Source organism: Mobula hypostoma, chromosome 11 (assembly GCF_963921235.1).
Source record: "Mobula hypostoma chromosome 11, sMobHyp1.1, whole genome shotgun sequence".
NCBI classification, from domain to species: Eukaryota; Metazoa; Chordata; class Chondrichthyes; order Myliobatiformes; family Myliobatidae; genus Mobula; species Mobula hypostoma.
The window spans coordinates 95,839,008-95,858,921 of NC_086107.1; the positions used below are offsets into that span (position 1 = coordinate 95,839,008).

At 44.5% G+C, this 19,914-nt stretch overlaps 1 protein-coding gene across 1 annotated transcript in view; it reads left to right on the forward strand.

Annotated features, from left to right (window-relative positions):
• Positions 1-19,914, forward strand: part of LOC134353511 (glycogen [starch] synthase, muscle-like) — a 92,821-nt gene that overhangs the window by 21,724 nt on the left and 51,183 nt on the right. The window contains exons 5-8 of the mRNA XM_063061509.1: positions 1,365-1,509; positions 5,309-5,426; positions 9,188-9,308; positions 14,783-14,889. Of these exons, the coding sequence (XP_062917579.1) occupies positions 1,365-1,509; positions 5,309-5,426; positions 9,188-9,308; positions 14,783-14,889 (491 nt within the window). The remainder of the gene's footprint in view (positions 1-1,364; positions 1,510-5,308; positions 5,427-9,187; positions 9,309-14,782; positions 14,890-19,914) is intronic.

Consider the following 19,914-nt stretch of genomic DNA (forward strand, 5'->3'; position numbering starts at 1 on the left):
AACGCAGACTGGGAGACCGCTTTGCTGAACATCTACGCTCTGTCCGCCAGAGAAAGCAGGATCTCCCAGTGGCCACACATTTTAATTCCACATCCCATTCCCATTCTGACATGTCTATCCACGGCCTCCTCTACTGTAAAGATGAAGCCACACTCAGGTTGGAGGAACAACACCTTATATTCCATCTGGGTAGCCTCCAACCTGATGGCATGAACATTGACTTCTCTAACTTCTGCTAATGCCCCACCTCCCCCTCGTACCCCATCCGTTATTTATTTTTATGCACACATTCTTTCTCTCACTCTCTTTTTTCTCCCTCTGTCCCTCTGACTATACCCCTTGCCCATCCTCTTGGTTCCCCCCCCCCCGCCGCTTGTCTTTCTCCCTGGGCCTCCTGTCCCATGATCCTCTCATATCCCCTTTGCCAATCACCTGTCCAGCTCTTGGTTCCATCCCTCCCCCTCCTGTCTTCTCCTATCATTTTGGATCTTACCCTCCCCCTCCTACTTTCAAATCTCTTACTAACTCTTCCTTCAGTTAGTCCTGACGAAGGGTCTCGGCCTGAAACGTCGACTGCACCTCTTCCTAGAGATGCTGCCTGGCCTGCTGCGTTCACCAGTGGCCATTTCACTTGCCCCTGCATTCCTTTTATTTGTCCTTGCTAATCATTCCCAAATGCTGATTGGTTGCTGGTCAAAGTTAAAAAAAAAAGCTACCGTGAGTCACAGCCTTTAATACTTGACCAGTGAACCTGTGAATTCCATCCCCTCAAGCTTTTGATCTCAGTAATTGGTCACTGGTCAATGCTTTAGTCCAGTCAACTCAAGCAATTTCTAATAGAGAACATTGTCACCTGTTTTCACAAGGCCTGATCTATACATTTTATTTAAATCCCCTCTCATGTCAGTCAGTATCTGTGGAGGGAGAAACAGACAGCTGGTCAGTCAGCGTCTGTGGATGGAGAAACAGACAGCTGGTCAGTCAGTATCTGTGGAGGGAGAAACAGGCAGCTGGTCAGTCAGTATCTGTGGAGGGAGAAATAGGAGAAATAAATTTTCAACCTCTGCCTGTCTTGCTCGGGTTTTCAGCAGTTCCTGTTTCTTTTCTGGAAATGCTTTGATGTTCGGCTGCACAGTAAGAGGTGTCTGTGCAATGGTTTTGGATGGTTACCAACTGTTAGATTTAGGGGTGCCAATGAAAGGCAGGCGTTTGTTTCTTTTGCACATTCTTGAGTCTCTCCTGAAGCAAACAGCTTCACAGATGCTGTCTGACCTGCTGTGTGCTTCCAGTGTCTTGCATTTTTAATCTCAGATTTCCAGCATTTGGAGTTCCTGCTGTTCACGCTATGACAGTGTCTATTTCAGTTTGATGTGGACCGTGAGGCAGGTGAGAGGCAGATTTACCATCGATATTGCATGGAGCGTGCAGCTGTCCATTGTACTCACGTCTTCACCACAGTGTCAGGGATCACAGCCATGGAAGCAGAACACCTGCTCAAGTGCAAACCTCGTGAGTAACCTCTGCCACCCCGTGCGAAATGTACCCCTCAGCTCCAGCTTCGAGACTATGGTCTCAAAGCCTTTACAGAAACTTGATTAAGAGAAAGACAGCACTGGATACTTAATGCTGCACTGTTTAAGTGATTTACAAATGACAGAGAGCTAAAAGTAGGGAGGGGAGATGCACTATTAATCGGAGACAATTTCACAGCTGCACTCAAAGGGGACATCCAACTAAGTCTATATGGTTCGAACTAAAAATTAAGAAAGATACAATCACTCTGATGGGATTATACCACTGAGCCACCGGAACATTGAAGAATAGATAGGAAGGCAGTTTAGAGAAAGGTACAAAATCGACAGTGTTGTTGCAGTGGGTGACTTCAACTTTCCTAATATATAGTAGATTGGGACCTCTGTAGTGCAAGAGGTTTGTAAATGTTGCATCTAGGAGAGTTTCTTAAATCAATATGTAGATAGACCAAAAAAAGGAGTAGCCATTCTGGACTAGGTATTGGGAAATGCGCCTGGCCAGGTGGCTGAACCTTAAAGTAGAGAACAGTTAGATAACAGTGACCACAATTCCCTAAGTTTGAAGATAAAGATAAATACAGAACTTGCAGGAGAGTATTAATTTTAAGCAGGGCAAATTACGAGAGTATTAGGCAGGAACTAGGGAATGTGAATTGGGAACAGCTGTTTAAGGGCAAGTTTATAATCTGACACATGAAGGGTGTTGAAGGACCATCTGCACAGAGTACAGGACAGATGTGTGCCAGAGAGAAGGGAGGACGTACGGAAAGGGTAACAGAACCTTGGAATATGAGAAAGGTAGTGAATTTTCAGGAAGAAAATGGAAACATAGGTAAGGTTTAGGAAGCTAAAATTGAACAAAGCTTCTGGAGGATTATAAAGAAGATAGAAAAGAACTCGGAGAGGGAATTAGGAGACCCAGTAGGGGCCATGAAAGCCCTTGGCAATTCAGATTAAAGAGAATATCAAGCCACAAAAGGATAACTAGGGAGGGGGTAGGAACATGAAGAATAGAGGGAGCGTGTACTTGGAGGCAGAGGATGTGGATGAGGTCCTGAATTGGTAGTTTGCATCAGTATTTACCTAGGAAAAGGGCATGGAGGATAGAGATCAGTGTGAAGGAAATGCCATATTCTATGGCATTTTGACATAAAGATGGGGATAGTATTGAGCCTTTTAAAGAAAATTAAGATGGATAAGTCCCCAGGGCCTAATGGGATATAGCCTACAATATTGAGAGAGGTAAGAGATGAGATTGCTGGGGCTTTGACATGATTTTCTGTTCTCTCTTTCCATATGCAAAGTCCCAGATGATTGGTGAGTAGCTACTATTGTTCCTTTATTCAGGAAAGGAGATAGAGATTATCCCAGAAACCAGAGACCGGCTCGTCTTGTGTCAGTGATAGGGAAGCTACGGGAGGTCATTCATATGGACTAGATTTATGAGCATTTGGAAAACTATGGCCTAGTTAAGGACAGTCAGCATGGCTTTGTGTGGGGTAGGTCACGTCTTACTGACTTGTGTTTTTTGAGAAGGTGATGAAGGTGATTGGTAGCGAAAGATCTGTGGGTGTTGTCTACATGTACTTTGGTAAGGCATTTGACAAGCTCCTTCATGGGAGGCTCATCTAGAATATTAGGATGCATTGGATCCACCGTGACTTTGCCATTAACATTTAGAATTTGCATGCTCATAGGAGAGGGTAGTGGTCGATGGGATTTATTCTGGTTGGAGGTTTGTGACTAATGATGTTCTGCAGGGTCCATACTGGGATCTCTACTGTTAATGATGTCTTTCATTCATTACGTGCCGTGTCATATGGCGTGGGCGATCATGGTCTTTCCTTGACCATGATTGTCCTAGGCAACTTTTTCTACAGAAGTGGTTTGCCATTGTCTTCTTCTGGGCAGTGGCTTTGCAATACAGGTGACCCCAGACGTTATCAATATTCTTCAGAGATTGTCTGCCTGGTGTCAGTGGTTGCATAACCAGGACTTATGATATGCACCATATGCTCATACGACCATCCACCACCTCCTCCCATGGCTTCATGTGACCCTGATCGGTGGGGGGGGGGTGCTAAGCAGGTGGTACACCTTGCCCAATGGTGACCTGCAGGCTAGCGGATGGAAGGGGTGCCTTACACCTCCTTTGATAAAGATATATCTCCACCCCATTTATGATATACTGCACAGAAATGACCTGGATGAAAGCGTAAGTTCTCTGACCATACTAGGACAGGTGATAGTGTAGAAGATGTAGGTTAGTTGCAGATATAGACGGGAAATTGACAGATGGAGTTTAATCTGGTCAACTACGAGGTGTTGCAGTTTGAGCAATCTAACATAAAGGGACAATACGGAGTTAACAGTGTTGATGCACCGAGGGATTTTGGGGTTCAAGCCTATAGGTCCCTGAAAGTAGCTACCTGGGTTGATAGAGTGGTAAAGAAGGCATATAGCAAGCTTGGCTTTATTAGCTGAAGCACTGAGTTCAAGAATCACAATGCTGCAGATTTATAAAGCTCTAGTTAGACCACATCTGGAGTATTACATCCCATTCTGATTGCCCCATTACAGGAAGAATGTTGAGGATTTGGGGGAGGGTTGAGAAGAGATTTACCAGGACACTGCCTGGGTTAGAAGACATCTTCCATAAGGAGGGGCTGGATAAAATTAGGGTGTTTTCTCTGGAGGGGCCGTGGCTGAGATGAGACCTGATAGCAGTTTGTAAGACTACAAGCATAAATTAAATAGGCAGCCAGTATCTTTCTCCTAGTGTCAAAATGTTAAGACCATAAAATATAGGAGCAGAAGTAGGCCATTTGGCCCATCGAGTCTGTTCAATCATGGGCTGATCTAATTCTTCTGGTCATCCCAACTCCCCTGCCTTCTCCCCATACCCTTTGATGCCCTGACTAATCAAGAACCCATTTTTCTCTGCCTTAAAAACACCCAATGACTTGGCCTCCACAGCCGCTCATGGCAACAAGTTCCACAGATTTACCACCCTCTGACTAAAATAATTTCTCCGCATCTCTGTTCTAAATAGATGTCCTTCAATCCTGAAGTCGTGCTCTCTTGTTCTAGACTCCCTACCATGGAAAATAACTTAGCCATGTCTAATCTGTTTTGGCCTTTTAACGTTTGGAATGTTTCTATGAGATCTCCCCTCATTCTCCTGAACTCCAAGAGCTGCCAGACGTTCCTCATACAGTAACCCTTTCATTCCTGGAATCATTCTCGTGAATCTTCTCTGAACCCTCTCCAACATCAGTATATACTTTCTAAAATAAGGAGCCCAAAACAAGTTAAGCATTTATTTAAGGTGAGAGATGAGTGGGACAAGTATTTTCACACAGTGGGTCCCTGGAATGCACTTCCTAGGTGGTGGTGGGGAGATGCAATGGTCGGGTTTAGAAGCCCTGGCCAAGAGTCCCTTTAATTGGTTCCATTTAATTAGACTGAGGAGACGGGTGGTGCTAGATTGGAGTGTTGCTGACTGGCAAATCAATGGGTTGAGGTCACTCTTAGACTGGGGTTGTCTGGGACTGGTTGGGATGCAGAAATATCAGGATAGGTACTGTCTCCATACTGGGCAGGTTTTAGCCTGGGATCGTGTTCGGCTGTTGGTCTCAGAAGTGGTGGGGAGGGGTGGGGGTGAGGGTCCCTCTCAGGGTTGTTGATATTAGCGTCCATTATGCTTGGAATTGATTAAAACTTCCTGTTCCAACACAGACTCTCTGAGTTAATAACTTTCTGCTTTCTTTCCACAGATGTGGTCACTCCAAATGGATTGAATTTGAAGAGATTCGCTGTAATGCATGAGTTCCAGAATTTGCATTCTATAAGCAAGATGCGGATTCAGGAGTTTATACGAGGCCATTTCTATGGGTAAGAGTGTCTCTTCTATTGTTACTGTCTCTGTGGAGCTGTGGTATTCCTCTAAGTCAGGGGTGGCCAACCTTTTACATTCCATGCATCAATTTTTTCACACATGAGTTCAGATGTGCCATACAACTCTTGTACCCCAACAATTCTTGTAAAAATATGTTAATATAGAACTTGTACGTGAAAAAATCGCATCTGAACTCGTGCATGAACAGATTGACGCATGGAATGTAAAAGCTGGCCACCCCTGCTCTAAATGTCCATCTCCAGTCTCCTGACTTCACTGTAGACCCTTCAATACATTGCTCCACATGTCAATCCTGTCCAAGGCAGTAATTAATATTTAACAGAGAGCTGGTTGCCAAGTTCACAACCTGGTTCTGAATGGCAGTTTGGTTTGTGATTCTTGTTCTCACAGGAAATAATTTTACATAGATTCTCAAGTGCTTTCACAATGTCTGCCTACCTCAGTGTCGCAAGAGATTCTGCAGATGCTGCTAATCTTGAGCAACACATACAAAGTGCTGGAGGAACTCAGCAGGTCAGCCTGCATCTGTGGTGAGGAATGAACAGTCGATGTCAAAATAAGAAATAGAATCAGTTTTATTATCACTGGGGCGTGTCATGAAATTTTTTGTTTTGCAGAAGCAGTACAGTCCAATACATGATGATAACACCATAAAATTACAATAAGATGGATAGACTGATAGAGACTTTATTGATCCCAGAGGAAATTGTAGTGTCACAGTGGCATTACAAATGCACAGATATAAGTATTAGAAGAGAAGTAGAAAGAATAAAAAATAAAATGTTACCACAAACAGTCTACCAGGAGGGGGTCATCACTTCCCCGGCTATAGGTTGACTCATTATAGAGCCTAATGGCCGAGGGTAAGAATGACCTCGTATAGCGCTCTTCGGAGCAGCACAGTTGGCTTGGTCCATTACTAAAAGTGCTCCTCTGTTTAGCCAAGGTGGCATGCAAAGGGTGAGACACATAGTCCAGACTTGCCAGGATTTTCCGTAGGGTCCTTTGTTCTACGACAACCACCAGTGTGTCCAGTTTGACTCCTATAACAGAGCCAGCCTTTCTAATGAGTTTATTGAGCCTGTTGGCATCGCCTGTGTTGATGCCATTGCCCCAGCACACCACGGCATAGGAGATTGTACTGGCGACAACAGACTGGTAGAACATGTGAAGGAGAAGGCCTGTATACTCCAAAGGGCCTCATTCTCCTCAGGAAGTAGAGACGACTCTGGTCTTTCTTGTGCACAGCTTCTGTGTCAATAAGAAATATATGTTTAAAAAAAACAAATTAGTGCATAAAGAGAGTGAAAAATAGTGAGATAGTGTACGTGGCAGTATAATGACTTGGGCCAAGACCCTTTATTAATCCATTTCAGAATCAGAATCAGGTTTAATATGACTGACATATGTTATGAAATTTGTTGTTATGTGGCAACAGTACATTGCAACACATAATAATAAAAAGTATAAATTATATTAAGAAATATATATTAATTTAATTTTTTTAATATATTTTAAAAAGTTGAATTAAATCAGTAGTGCAAAAAGAGGGAAAACAGTAGTGAGGTAGTGTTCGTGTGTTTAAAATCCATTCAAAAATCTGATGACAGAGGGGAGGAAGCTGTTCCTGAATTGTTGAGTGTGCGCTTTCCTCCCTGATGGTAGGAATGAGAAGAGGTGATGGGGGGTCCTTAATGATGGATACTGCCTCTACAGATGCTCCACTATGCTACTGTGGCCCCCTTTGGTTATCAAAGTTTGTAAACTTTAAGGTGGGTGCAGTTGTTACTGTGAGCAGATACAATTTGTGAGTTGGTAGTTTACTTTTGTTGTAGAATAGGATTGAGCCAAGCTGTCAATTTAGCACAAACGTAGGTCTTCAGCCTACCTAATCTGGCATTGACCCTCATTAATCCTATTTCAGTCTTATTCCAATCAACTCCCTCCTTGCCTGCACACTGGGGCAATTTATAGCTGCCAGTCAACCCATCAGCTGGCACCTTTGCATTATGGGTAAAAAAACAAAGCGTCCAGTGGAAACCGATGTAGTCAAAGGGGGAATGTGCATTCCACACAGCACACAGTTTAGGATTGAACCCAGTCAGTGAAACTGAGGCAGAAGCTCAACTAGCTGCCAGCGATGATAGAAAAAAGGAGAGGGATATGTAGGAAGGAAGTGTCAGATTGATCTTAGAGTAGGTTCAAAGGTCAGCACAACATCCTGGGCTGAAGGGCCTGTTCTGTGCTGTTATGTTCTATAAACCTAGAGTTCAATATTAAGGCTGCACTGTGCCCAGGTGGAGTGTGAGATGTTGTTTCCTGGGCTTGCGTGGGTCTGGTTGTAACAGAGCAGGAAGTCACAGACAGAGAGAACAAAGTGAAAGTGGAATGGTGAATTCAAATGGCCTCTGTGGATAAGGACAGGTGCTGAACAGTGTGATCACCCAGCCCGCATTTGTCAAGGAAACCACACTGTGATGCAGTGCATTGAATGACCATAAGATACAGGAGCAGAATTAGGCCATTTGGCCCATCGAGCCTGCTCTACCATTTTATCATGGCTGATCCATTTTTTCCTCCCAGCCCCATATCCTTTCATGCCCTGACCAATCAAGACTCTATCAACCTCTGTCTTAAATATACATAAAGACTTGGCCTCCACAGCTGCCTGTGGCAACGAATTCCCCAGAGAAATTCCTCCTCATCTCCATTCGAAAAGGACACCCCTCTATTCTGAAGTTGAGCCTTCTGATATTAGACTCCCACCATAGGAAACATCCTCTCCACATCCGCTCTATCAAGACCTTTCACCATTCGACAGATTTCAATGAGGTCACCCCTCATTCTTCTGAATTCCAGTGAATACAGGCCCAGAGCCATCAAACGCTCCTCATATGACAAGCCGTTTGATCCTGGAATCATTTTCATGAACCTTCTTTGAACACCCCTCCAATTTCAGCACATCCTTTCTAAGAAAAGGGGCCCAAAACTGCTCACGATACTCTAAGTGAAGCCTCACCAGTGCTTTATAAAGCCTCAAAGTTACATCCCTGCTTTTATATTCTAGTCCTCCTCAAATGAATGCGAACATCCCATTTGCCTTCCTCACCACCAACTCAACCTGCAATTTAACCTCTAGGGAATCCTGCACAAGGATTCCCAAGTCCCTTGGTGTCTCAGACTTTTGTATTTTCTCTCCATGAGAAAATACAAAATGAGAAGAATACAAGTTAATTCCTGCTTTACCTGGGGAGAACATTTGGTCCTGGGGTGGTGGGAAGAGAGGAGGTGAAAGGGCAGGGTTGTACGATGGGGAGTGGTTGGTGGGGACAGAAAAGTGTGCAATGGAGTCACAGAGGGAGTGATCCCCGTTAAGTGCTGGAAGGGAAAGAGAATGTATCCAGTGATGGAATCTTGTTGGGGCTGGTGGATGTTGTGAAGGGTGCTCCTGAGGTCAGCGCCGTGCCTCGTCCCTCATCTGTTTACCTCCACCTTACTCAACTTTCCCCTCTGATCATCGCTCTGTGTCCAGCACAGCGCAAGTTCCACCACTTCTTCCTCGACTGTGCCTGTACTGGCGGAAGTAAGGTCCGGTCCGTAGCATCCCGGTAGCACTCAAACAGAGGAGCTCTCCGAGCAGCGGGAAATGCTCCTGAGTTTGCAGTCACGGCAAATAGAATTAATTGTCCAAGCAGTGAATACTAAACCTTAACTGGCTTTCTTTTGATTTGTTTAGCCATTTGGATTTTGATCTGGATAAGACCCTATATTTCTTCATTGCTGGCCGTTATGAGTTCAGAAACAAAGGGGCCGATATATTCCTTGAGGCCTTAGCACGACTCAACTATCTCCTACAGGTGAGACCCCTCTCTGACTCTGTGTGAAACAATGTGTGATTCTACTGGTGAGCAGAGGTGGAGGGTACATCTCTCATTATGCCTTCATTGATCCCGGGAGTAAGAAAAGGAGTCTGGAGAGAAAGACTTCAGCTTTATCTGTAAACAAAGCAGTAACTGGGCAATACTGTGACATGCAAATACATCGCAGCAGATTGTCAACAGCAACTCCAAAGCCACCACAGAGAAGGACAAGGACAACTGAGGCCGGGAAGGACCATCACCTGCTAGTTTCCCTAGCAAGGTTGAGGGGGTGAACAGCTTTAAGTTCCCTGGCATACACATCACCGAGGATCTCACATGGTCTGTACGTACCGGCTGTGTGGTGAAAAAGGCACAACAGCACCTCTTTCACCTCAGACAGTTGAAGAAGTTTGGTATGGGCCCCCAGATGCTAAGAACTTTCTGTAGGGGCATAACTGAGAGCATTCTGACTGGCTGCATCACTGCCTGGTATGGGAACTGTACTTCCCTTAATCACAGGACTCTGCAGAGAGTGGTGCGGACAGCCCGGTGCATCTGTAGATGTGAACTTCCCACTATTCAGGACACTTACAAAGACAAGTATGTAAAAAGGGCTGAAGAATCATTGGGGACCTGAGTCAGTCCCACCACAAACTGTTCCAGCTGCTACCATCCGGGAAACAGTACTGCAGCATAAAAGCCAGGACCAACAGGTTCCGGGCAGCTTCTTCCACCAGACCATCAGACTGCTTAATTCATGCTGATGCAACATATTTCTATGTTATATTGACTGTCCTGTTGTACATAATATTTATTATAAATTACTATAATTTGCACATTGCACATTTAGACGGAGACGTAACGTAAAGATTTTTACTCCTCAGGTATATGAGGATGTAAGTAATAAATTCAATTCAATCCATACCCCACAGCACCTTGACTTGGAAACCCTCACCCTTGCTGGGTTTAAATCCTGGAAATTTTCCTTCCCTCCCCCCCACCTCAAAAACACCATAGGAGCACCTGCACCAGAAGGTCTGTGCCAATGCAAGATGGTGACTCACCACTGCCCCCTTAAGGACAGACTGGGATGAAGTAAATGCTGGCCTTGCCCGTGATGAAACAGAACATTGAAAGGAACCAGAAGATCTGCTGAGGAGCTACAACTCATCGAGACATAGAGTTATACAGCATGAAAACAGGCCTTACAGCCCAGCTGGTCCATGGTGACCAAGATGTTGATTATACTAACCCACATTGGCCCATACCTCTCTAATCTCTTTCTATCCCTCTACCTGTCCAATTCAGTTTTGTATTTTATAAGTGTTCCTGCCTCAGACACTTCTTCTGGAAACACATTCCAATTACTGTGTGGAAACCACGCCCCACATGTCCCTTTGAATCTTTCCCCTCTCACCCTAAACCTATGCCCTCCAGTTACTAATTCCTCAATGTTGGAAAAAAAATTCTGCATTGTGCTCCAAAATTTTCTTTCTTTCTTTTTCAATCTTTTTATTAATTTCAGCATCATAAACATTACAGAAAATAGATACAGAGCAATTGGGATTATATTATTGATAATTAGTTTATACAAGTATAAACTCAATTGACACATAATTAACGACCCTCCCAAAATCTCACAAAGTACAAATATAATATAGGAAAAATATAAAGTGAAAATATAAAAATATCATGAAAAAGAAAAATATATATATATACCCCAAAAGAAAAAAATCTAAACCAACTAGAAGAAAACTAAACTAAAGAAAAAAAAAGAAAAAGAATGGGCTATTATGATACCGCAGATAAGACCATTAGTGTCGTTAACTCTGCTCCTCTCCCCGTATATAGAATAACAAAATAGAATTAGAAAGGGTCAAATTACATCATATGAAAGTATTGAATAAATGGTCTCCAATTCTCTTCAAATTTAATAGAAGGGTCGTAAATGACGCTTCTAATTTTTTCTAAATTTAAACGAGACATAGTTTGGGAAAACCATTGAAATGTAGGAGGAACATACATCAAAGTTGCTGGTGAACGCAGCAGGCCAAGCAGCATCTGTGTAGGAAGAGGTGCAGTCGACGTTTCAGGCCGAGACCCTTCGTCAGGACTAACTGAAGGAAGAGTGAGTAAGGGATTTGAAAGTTGGAGGGGGAGATCCAAAATGATAGGAGAAGACAGGAGGGGGAGGGATGGAGCCGAGAGCTGGACAGGTGATTGGCAAAGGGGATACGAGAGGATCATGGGACAGGAGGTCCGGGAAGAAAGACAAGGGGGGGGGTGACCCAGAGGATGGGCAAGAGGTATATTCAGAGGGACAGAGGGAGAAAAAGGAGAGTGAGAGAAAGAATGTGTGCATAAAAATGAGTAACAGATGGGGTACGAGGGGGTGGTGGGGCCTTAGCGGAAGTTAGAGAAGTCGATGTTCATGCCATCAGGTTGGAGGCTACCCAGACGGAATATAAGGTGTTGTTCCTCCAACCTGAGTGTGGCTTCATCTTTACAGTAGAGGAGGCCATGGATAGACATGTCAGAATGGGAATGGGATGTGGAATTAAAATGTGTGGCCACTGGGAGATCCTGCTTTCTCTGGCGGACAGAGCGTAGATGTTCAGCAAAGCGGTCTCCCAGTCTGCGTTGGGTCTCGCCAATATATAAAAGGCCACATCGGGAGCACCGGACTCAGTATATCACCCCAGTCGACTCACAGGTGAAGTGATGCCTCACCTGGAAGGACTGTTTGGGGCCCTGAATGGTGGGAAGGGAGGAAGTGTAAGGGCACGTGTAGCACTTGTTCCGCTTACACGGATAAGTGCCAGGAGGGAGATCAGTGGGGAGGGATGGGGGGGACGAATGGACAAGGGAGTTGTGTAGGGAGCGATCCCTGCGGAATGCAGAGAGAGGGGGGGAGGGAAAGATGTGCTTAGTGGTGGGATCCCGTTGGAGGTGGTGGAAGTTACGGAGAATAATATGTTGGACCCGGAGGCTGGTGGGGTGGTAGGTGAGGACCAGGGGAACCCTATTCCTAGTGGGGTGGTGGGAGGATGGAGTGAGAGCAGATGTACGTGAAATGGGGGAGATGCGTTTAAGAGCAGAGTTGATAGTGGAGGAAGGGAAGCCTCTTTCTTTAAAAAAGGAAGACATCTCCCTCGTCCTAGAATGAAAAGCCTCATCCTAAGAGCAGATGCGGCGGAAACGGAGGAATTGCGAGAAGGGGATGGCGTTTTTGCAAGAGACAGGGTGAGAAGAGGAATAGTCCAGATAGCTGTGAGAGAAATCAGCTGTGTGATGAAATGTAGGAGGATTAATCTCTTTCCAATTCAATAGTATAGATGTTCTAGCCATTAGTGTAACAAAAGCAATCATCCGACAAGCTGAGGAAGTCAGATGATGTTGTTCTATCATTGGTAAACCAAAGATTGCAGTAATAGGATGGGGTTGTAAATCAATATTCAAAACAGTTGAAATGATATCAAAGATGTCATCCCACTATTTCTTCAATAAAGGGCAAGACCAAAACATATGAGTTAATGAGGCTATCTCAAAATGACATCTATCACATACAGGGTTTATATGAGAGTAATAACGAGGTAATTTATCCTTAGACATATGAGCTCTATGTACAACGCATGTTGCTCCAAAATTTTATAAACATCTCTAAAATCACCTTCATTCTCTTACACACCAATGAATAACTTCTTAGCCTGAACAACCTCCTTCTATAACTGAGTTCCTCAAGTCCCAGCAACATCCTCTCAAATATTCTCTACACTCGTTCCAGCTAACTGGCATCTTTCCTGACCAAAACTGAACACAATATTCCAAACACAAACAAGAGAAGGATTGCAGATGCTGGAAATCGAAGCAACACACACAAAATGCTGGAGGAACTCAGGAGGCCAGGCAGCATCTATGGAAAGGAGTACAGTCGACGTTAGATGCCAAGACCTTTCCCAAATGTGGCCTCGCCAATCTCTTATCCAAATCCAGCACAACAGCCCACCTTCTATACCCAGTGCCTACTGATGAAAGCCAGCACACCAAAGCTGCCTCAGCCACCCTATCTACCTGTGATGCCACTTACAGTGATCTGTGTGCTTGTACTTCAAGGTCACTCTGTTCTACAGCATCTTCCAGGGCCCTACCATTCACTGTGAAAGTCCTGCCCTTATTTATCTTCCCAAAATACAAGCCTCGCTTATCCAATTTAAATTTTATTTACCATTCTTGGCCCACTTACCTCGCTCATCAAGGTCTCTCTTTAATTTCTGATAACTCTCTTCATTATCCACTCTACTGTCTATTTTAGTGTCGTCTGCAAACTTACTAACCTTGCCTTGTACATTCTTATTCAAATTATTGATATAGTAGATGACAAATAGTAGTGGGCCCAGCACCAGCCCCTGAAGCACACCACAAGCTACGGGTCTCCAGTCTAAAGAAACAATCTTCTACCATCATCCTAGAACATAGAACATTACAGCACAGTACAGGCCCTTCCGACAGCAATGTTGTGCCAACCTTTTAATCTACTCTACGATCAATCTAACCCTTCTCTTCTACATTTTTCTATCATCCATGTGCCTATCTAAGAGTTTCTTAGATACATTAAAAGTTTCTTAAATACCACTAATTTATCTGCCACTACCTCCACCCCTAACAGATTCTATATATATTCTATAGGCATCCGCTAGTCTTGTGAGACCATGGATTTGTGCCTTGGAAGATTTCCAGGGCGCAGGCCTGGGCAAGGTTGTATGGAATACTAGCAGTTGCCCATGCTGCAAATCTCTCCTCTCCACACCACCGATGTTGTCCAAGGGAAGGGCATTCGGACCCATACAGCTTGGCACCGGTGTCGTCGCAGAGCAATGTGTGGTTAAGTGCCTTGCTCAAGGACACAACACGGTCCCTCAGCCAAGGCTCGAACTAGCGACCTTCAGATCACTAGACGAACACCTTAACCACTTGGCCACGCGCCCTGACAGATAAGACCATAAGATATAGGAGCAGAATTCGGCCATTTGACCCATCGAGTCTGCTCCACCATTTCATCATGGCTGATTCATTTTCTCTTTCAGCCCCAACCTCCTGCCTTCTCCCCGCATCCCTGAATACCCTGACCAACCAAGAATCTATCAACCTCTGCCTTATCTTTCCATGCAGCTACCATCCTCTGCTTTCTACCATACAGATCCAATTAACCAGCTCCTCTTAGATTTCATGCGATCTAACTTTTCGTAGCAGCCTACCAGAACCTAATAAAAGCCCATACAGATCCTAACAATGGCACAGATAATGCAAGGAAGGGATGATTGCCAAACATCTATGCATTTATTATTATAGCTGGTGTTCTGAGAAATGACGTGAGGCCGTTGAATTGTATTTGTCATCAGCCAGGATGCAGTCCATTCATTTCCTGTTCACTTCATGCAAAATGATTCACGTCATTAAACTTGCTGTTTCAGACCCATCAGAGTGTCGTGACTGTCATTGCATTCTTCATCATGCCCGCCCGGACCAACAACTTCAATGTGGAGTCGCTGAAAGGTCAGGCAGTGCGGAAGCAGCTGTGGTGAGTACCTGGACCAGTAGAGAGGGAAGTGTTAGACCCTGCAACGATGCCAGATTGAAGCCGCGGGAGGCAGCTCATAGCACAGAGTGTGCTGATGACCGCTTGCTGTCTGACTGCTGGTTCAAAGACACAACTGTTGGCATCAGGGCACCTTGCATTAAAATAGTACGCAGTAAAGTTGCAATAATGTTAAATATAAAGGCCACAGAATCCAAACCCAAGTGTCTTCCAAATTCTTTGTAATACCTTCTTATTTCTTCATGATCCACACACTCTGCCAATCCAGTCTCTCATCGTAACTGAAATATTCCATCCCAGGCAATATCTCCTGGATCACAAAAGATAGTATAGCAAGAAACGGACCCTTTGGCCCGTGATGTTGTGCTGAACTAATTAAATTAGTAATTAAATGTGTAATTGAACTAATTATTTCTGCCTACACAATGTCAATTTGCCTCCATTCCCTTCATGTGCCTAACTAAGAGTCTCTTAAATGTCCGTATCATCCCTGCCTCCACCACCACCAGTGTATTCCAGGCACCCAATCAATCACCAGTGTATTCCAGGCACCCACTGCTCGATGTAAAGAAACTTGCTCCACACATCTCCTTTGATGTTACTTCTCTTGTCTCTCAGGGTCTCTTTCTGTGGTGTGCAACTCGCCACTGGCTCCCATTCACAGAATTAAATGTTCTGCCGTCACCCCCTAGCTCCCATCACCAAGACCATTTTGGGTCCATTTTACCATTTTACCTTTGATCCTGAGGGGCCCAGTGCCCTATGTGGCACCCTGTCAAAGGCTGTTCAGAAGTCCACAGAAACCACTGCACTTGCCCGTGTTAATAACCCTGTGATTTTTTTTGAAACATTCATTGAGCTTAGTCAAACAAGAGCTCCAGTTAATGAAGGGGAGGGTGCAAGATGTGAAATTAATACTTCACACCAGTATTCAGCAAGTAGAAAGGCATGGACGTAGAGAAATAAGGGAACTGTATGCTGATTTTCCCAGAGTATAATGATATAAAATGGAGGAAGTATTAGGTCTTTTAACAGTAAGAAGGCATGCTCTCAGACAGGGTCAAACGAAGATGTTACTGTCTTTTTAAGCATATTTTTTACAATTGCAAGACCCTGCTGGACATTAAGAACATAAAGTCCTGTAGGTCTACCCCATCAGCGAGTTGCTCGTTGGCGGAGAAACTGAAGGAACTGGACCTTGTGCTGCGTGCTACAAGAGGGATGTCAGGGTCAGTGCGTGAAGGTAGTGTGCGATAACAGCAAATGTTGTCTGAGTCGCTTTTCTTGTGATCGCAAGACCCTGTCGGACATTGGTGATGTGAAATGCTGTAAGTCCGGTTCACTGGTTCATTGGCAGATCCAGTGGCAGGAGAGCTGTGTGGCCTCAGTTAGAGCAAGGACTAGGCTTCAAGCCGCTGTGTTGCCTGTTTGCGGCTGTTTAGGACAGAGGTGTGGGGAGGTGGTATGGCAGGGTGTCCATGCTGGTGTCGGAGCTCCCTCTAGTGTTTGCTCGGTGGACGACTAGGCCTCAAGCCACAGCATTGCCTGTTTGCAGCCATCCAGGAGAGAGTATCGGAGTCGATGCTGGACGCACCTACTGGCTTTGGTGCTGCCCTCCAGTGTTTGCTCAATGGAAGACTACTGCAACATGGACTCAGGGACTTGGACTATATTTTTTGTGTGACTGTATTTTACTGCTGTCTTATATATGCTATATGTACCTTGTGCTGTGTATGACTTTTGGTACTTTGTTTTGTACCTTGGGTCCACAGTAACTCAGTTTTGTTTGGCTGTATTCATATATGTTTGAATGACAATTAACTTTGAACTTAAAACTGGATAAGTCCTGATAGGATTGATCCCAGGTTATTGAGAGACAAGAGATGATATATCAGGGGTCTGGAGAATTACAAGTGTTGCTCGTTTATTTAAGAAGGGAAGTAGGGGCACACCAGGTAATAAGCCAGTAATCCTTAAGTCAGAGGTAGGAAAATTACTGGTGACAATTCTTAGCGATAGGCTTTGCTCACATTTGGAAAAGCATTTGGAGCAGTGCCCAATCAGAGATCGGAAGCCTAAAAAGATGTAGCTCACTCAGGTTTGCCGATTGAGTAGAAAAGGCAGCGACTCACGGCAGTTCAGTGCTTTGAGCAGCAGCCAATCAGCATTCAGGATTGATTGGCAAGAACAAATTAAAGTAAGGCAGGGGGCAAGCATCATTGGAGCGGCCATCATTGGAGTGGTCAGAGTTAGAGTGGAGATTTTTTTTAGTCTTTAGCTCTTCGAGGCTTCAGTGAGGAGAGATGAATGAGAGAAGGCAAAAAAGCTGTAGGCAGAGTCCCTGCAGTTTATTGTTCTGCTTTCTTTATATTTGCTCAGTTAGAACAGTAGAAATACAAAGTAAGATAGTGGAATGCTCCTCTTGCGGGATGTGGGAAGGCAAGGAAATATCCAGTGTACCTGACGACTACAACTACAAAAAGTGCATCCACCTGCAGCTTCTAACCCTCCACGTTAAGGAGTGGGAGCTGGAACTAGATGAACTCTGGATTATCTGGGGTACTGAGGGGGTGATAGATGGGACATATAGAGAGGTAGGACACAGGAAACTGGGTAACAGTCAGGAAAGGGAAAAGAGTTAAACAGCCAGTGCAGAGTACCCCTGTGGCCATACCCTCAACAACAGGCATACCACTTTGGATACTGTTGGGGAGGGGGGGTATGACCTAACAGAGGAAGGGTGAACAGCCAGAGGTTGTGGTCCATTTAGGTACCAATGACCTAGATACGGAGAGCAATGAGGCTCTGCAAAGTGGGTTCAGGGAGTTAGGCGCTAAGTTAAAGGGCAGGACCTCCAGGGTTGAGACCTCAGGATTGCTACCTGTGTCACATGGTAGTGAGGCCAGATATAGGAAGATTATACAATTTGACATGTGACTACAGAGCTGGTGTAGGAGGGAGGGGATAAAATTTTTGGATCATTGGGCTCTCTTCCAAGGATGGTGGGAGCTTTACAGAAGAGGCAGTTTGCATCTGAACTGGAAGGGCACTAATATCCTAGTAGGAAGGTTTGATAGTGCTGCACGGTGGGGTTTAAACTAGAATTGCAGCGGGATGGGAACCAGAGTGCAGAAAAGTTAGTGGAGAGGTTGTGGAGGCAGATGTTTAAGACCTCAGACAAAGTCAGGAATCAAAAAGTTGATCATGGTGCGACTACTGCCCTGAGCTTTATGCATTTCAATGCAAAAAGCATTGCTAGAAAGGTAGATGAGTTCAGGGCATTGATCAACATCTGGAATTCTGATATTGTAGCTGTTAGGGAGACTTGGTTGCAGAGGGGCAGGACTGGCAGCTCAATATTCCGGAGTTCCATTGTTTTAGACTCGACGGAGCCGGGAGGGATTAAAGGAGGAAGGGTGGTATTACTAGTCAGAGAAAATGCCTCTGCAGTGCAGTGCTCAGTCAGGACAAAATGGAGAACTCATCTAGTGAGGCATTATGGGTAGAATGAAGAAATAAGAAAGGTATGACCACATTAATGGGGCCATATCACAGAGCACCCAAAGTCCGAGGGATTTAGAGGATCGAGTTTGCAGAAAGATCGCAGATTGTTGCAAGAAACATAAGTTATAGTAGGTGATTTTAACTTTCCACACAGTGACTGGGACTCTCATACGTAAAAGGACTATGTGGGATAGAGGTTGTCAAAAGTTTTCAGGGGAGTTTCCTTAATCACTATGTAGAAGCCCTAATGAGAAAGAGTGCGATATTTGATCTGCTATTAGGGAATGGGACAGGACAGGTGAAATAAATTTGTGTAAGGGAACACTTTTCATCTGGTGATCACAATGCCATTAGTTTCAAAGTAAATATGGAAGAAAGTTATGTCTGGTCTGTGGATTGATACTCTAGATTGGAGAAAGGCCAATTTTGATGGTATCAGAAAAGTGTGGATTGTTATAGGCTGTTTTCTGGCTAAGGTGTACTTGGTAAGTGGGAGGCCTTCAAAAGTGAAATTTTGAGAGTACAAAGCTTGTATGTGCCAGTCAGAATAAAAGATAATGATAAAAGCTCTTGGTTTTCAAGAGATATTAAGGCCTTGGTTGAGAAAAAAGTGCATAGCAGGCATAGGCAAGTAAGAACAAACGAGGTGCTTATGGGGTATAAGAAATACAAGAGAGCGTTTAAGAAAGTAATCAGGAGGGCTGAAAGGAGGCATGAGGTTGCCCTAGCAGACAAGGTGAAGGAGAATCCTAAGGGATGCTACAGATATGTTAAGTGCGAAAAGACTGTAAGGGACAGAATTGGTCATCTGGAAGATCAGAATGGTAATCCATGTGTGGAGCTGAAAGAAATGGGGGAGATGGAAAATGAATTTTTGCATCTGTATTTACTCAGGAGATGGACACTGTCTATGGAAGTGAGGCTAGCAACAACGAGGTCAGAGACTCTATACAGATCACAGAGGAGGAGGTGTTGACTGTCCTGAGACAAATTAGAGTGAATAAATCCCCTAGGCCAGACAAGGTATTCCCTTGGACCCTGCGGGAGACAAGTGCCAAAATTGCAGAGGCCCTAGCAGAGATATTTAACTCTTCCCTAGGTGACAGGTGAGGTGCCAGAGGTTTGGAAGATAGTCAATATTGTTCCAGTGTTTTAGAAACACTAAGAATAAACCAGAAAATTATAGGCTGGCATCAGTAGTGGGTAGGTTATTGGAAGGTGATTTAAGGGACCAGATATATATGTAAGTATTTGAATATACATGAACTGATTAAGGATTGTCAGCATGGCTTCGTGTGTGGTAGGTCATGTCTAACCAATTTTATAGAGTTTTTCGAGCAAGTTACTGGGAAAGTTGCGCGCGGCCTCTCCGGTGAATGATATCTGTAATCCGTATAGTAGGGGACCGTGCACAATTCTGATTTGATGGAGATGGACGTGAGAGTACGGAGGAACATCTGGAAAACTTCTGAAATGCCCGCTTCGCTGCCGCTGCTACTGTGT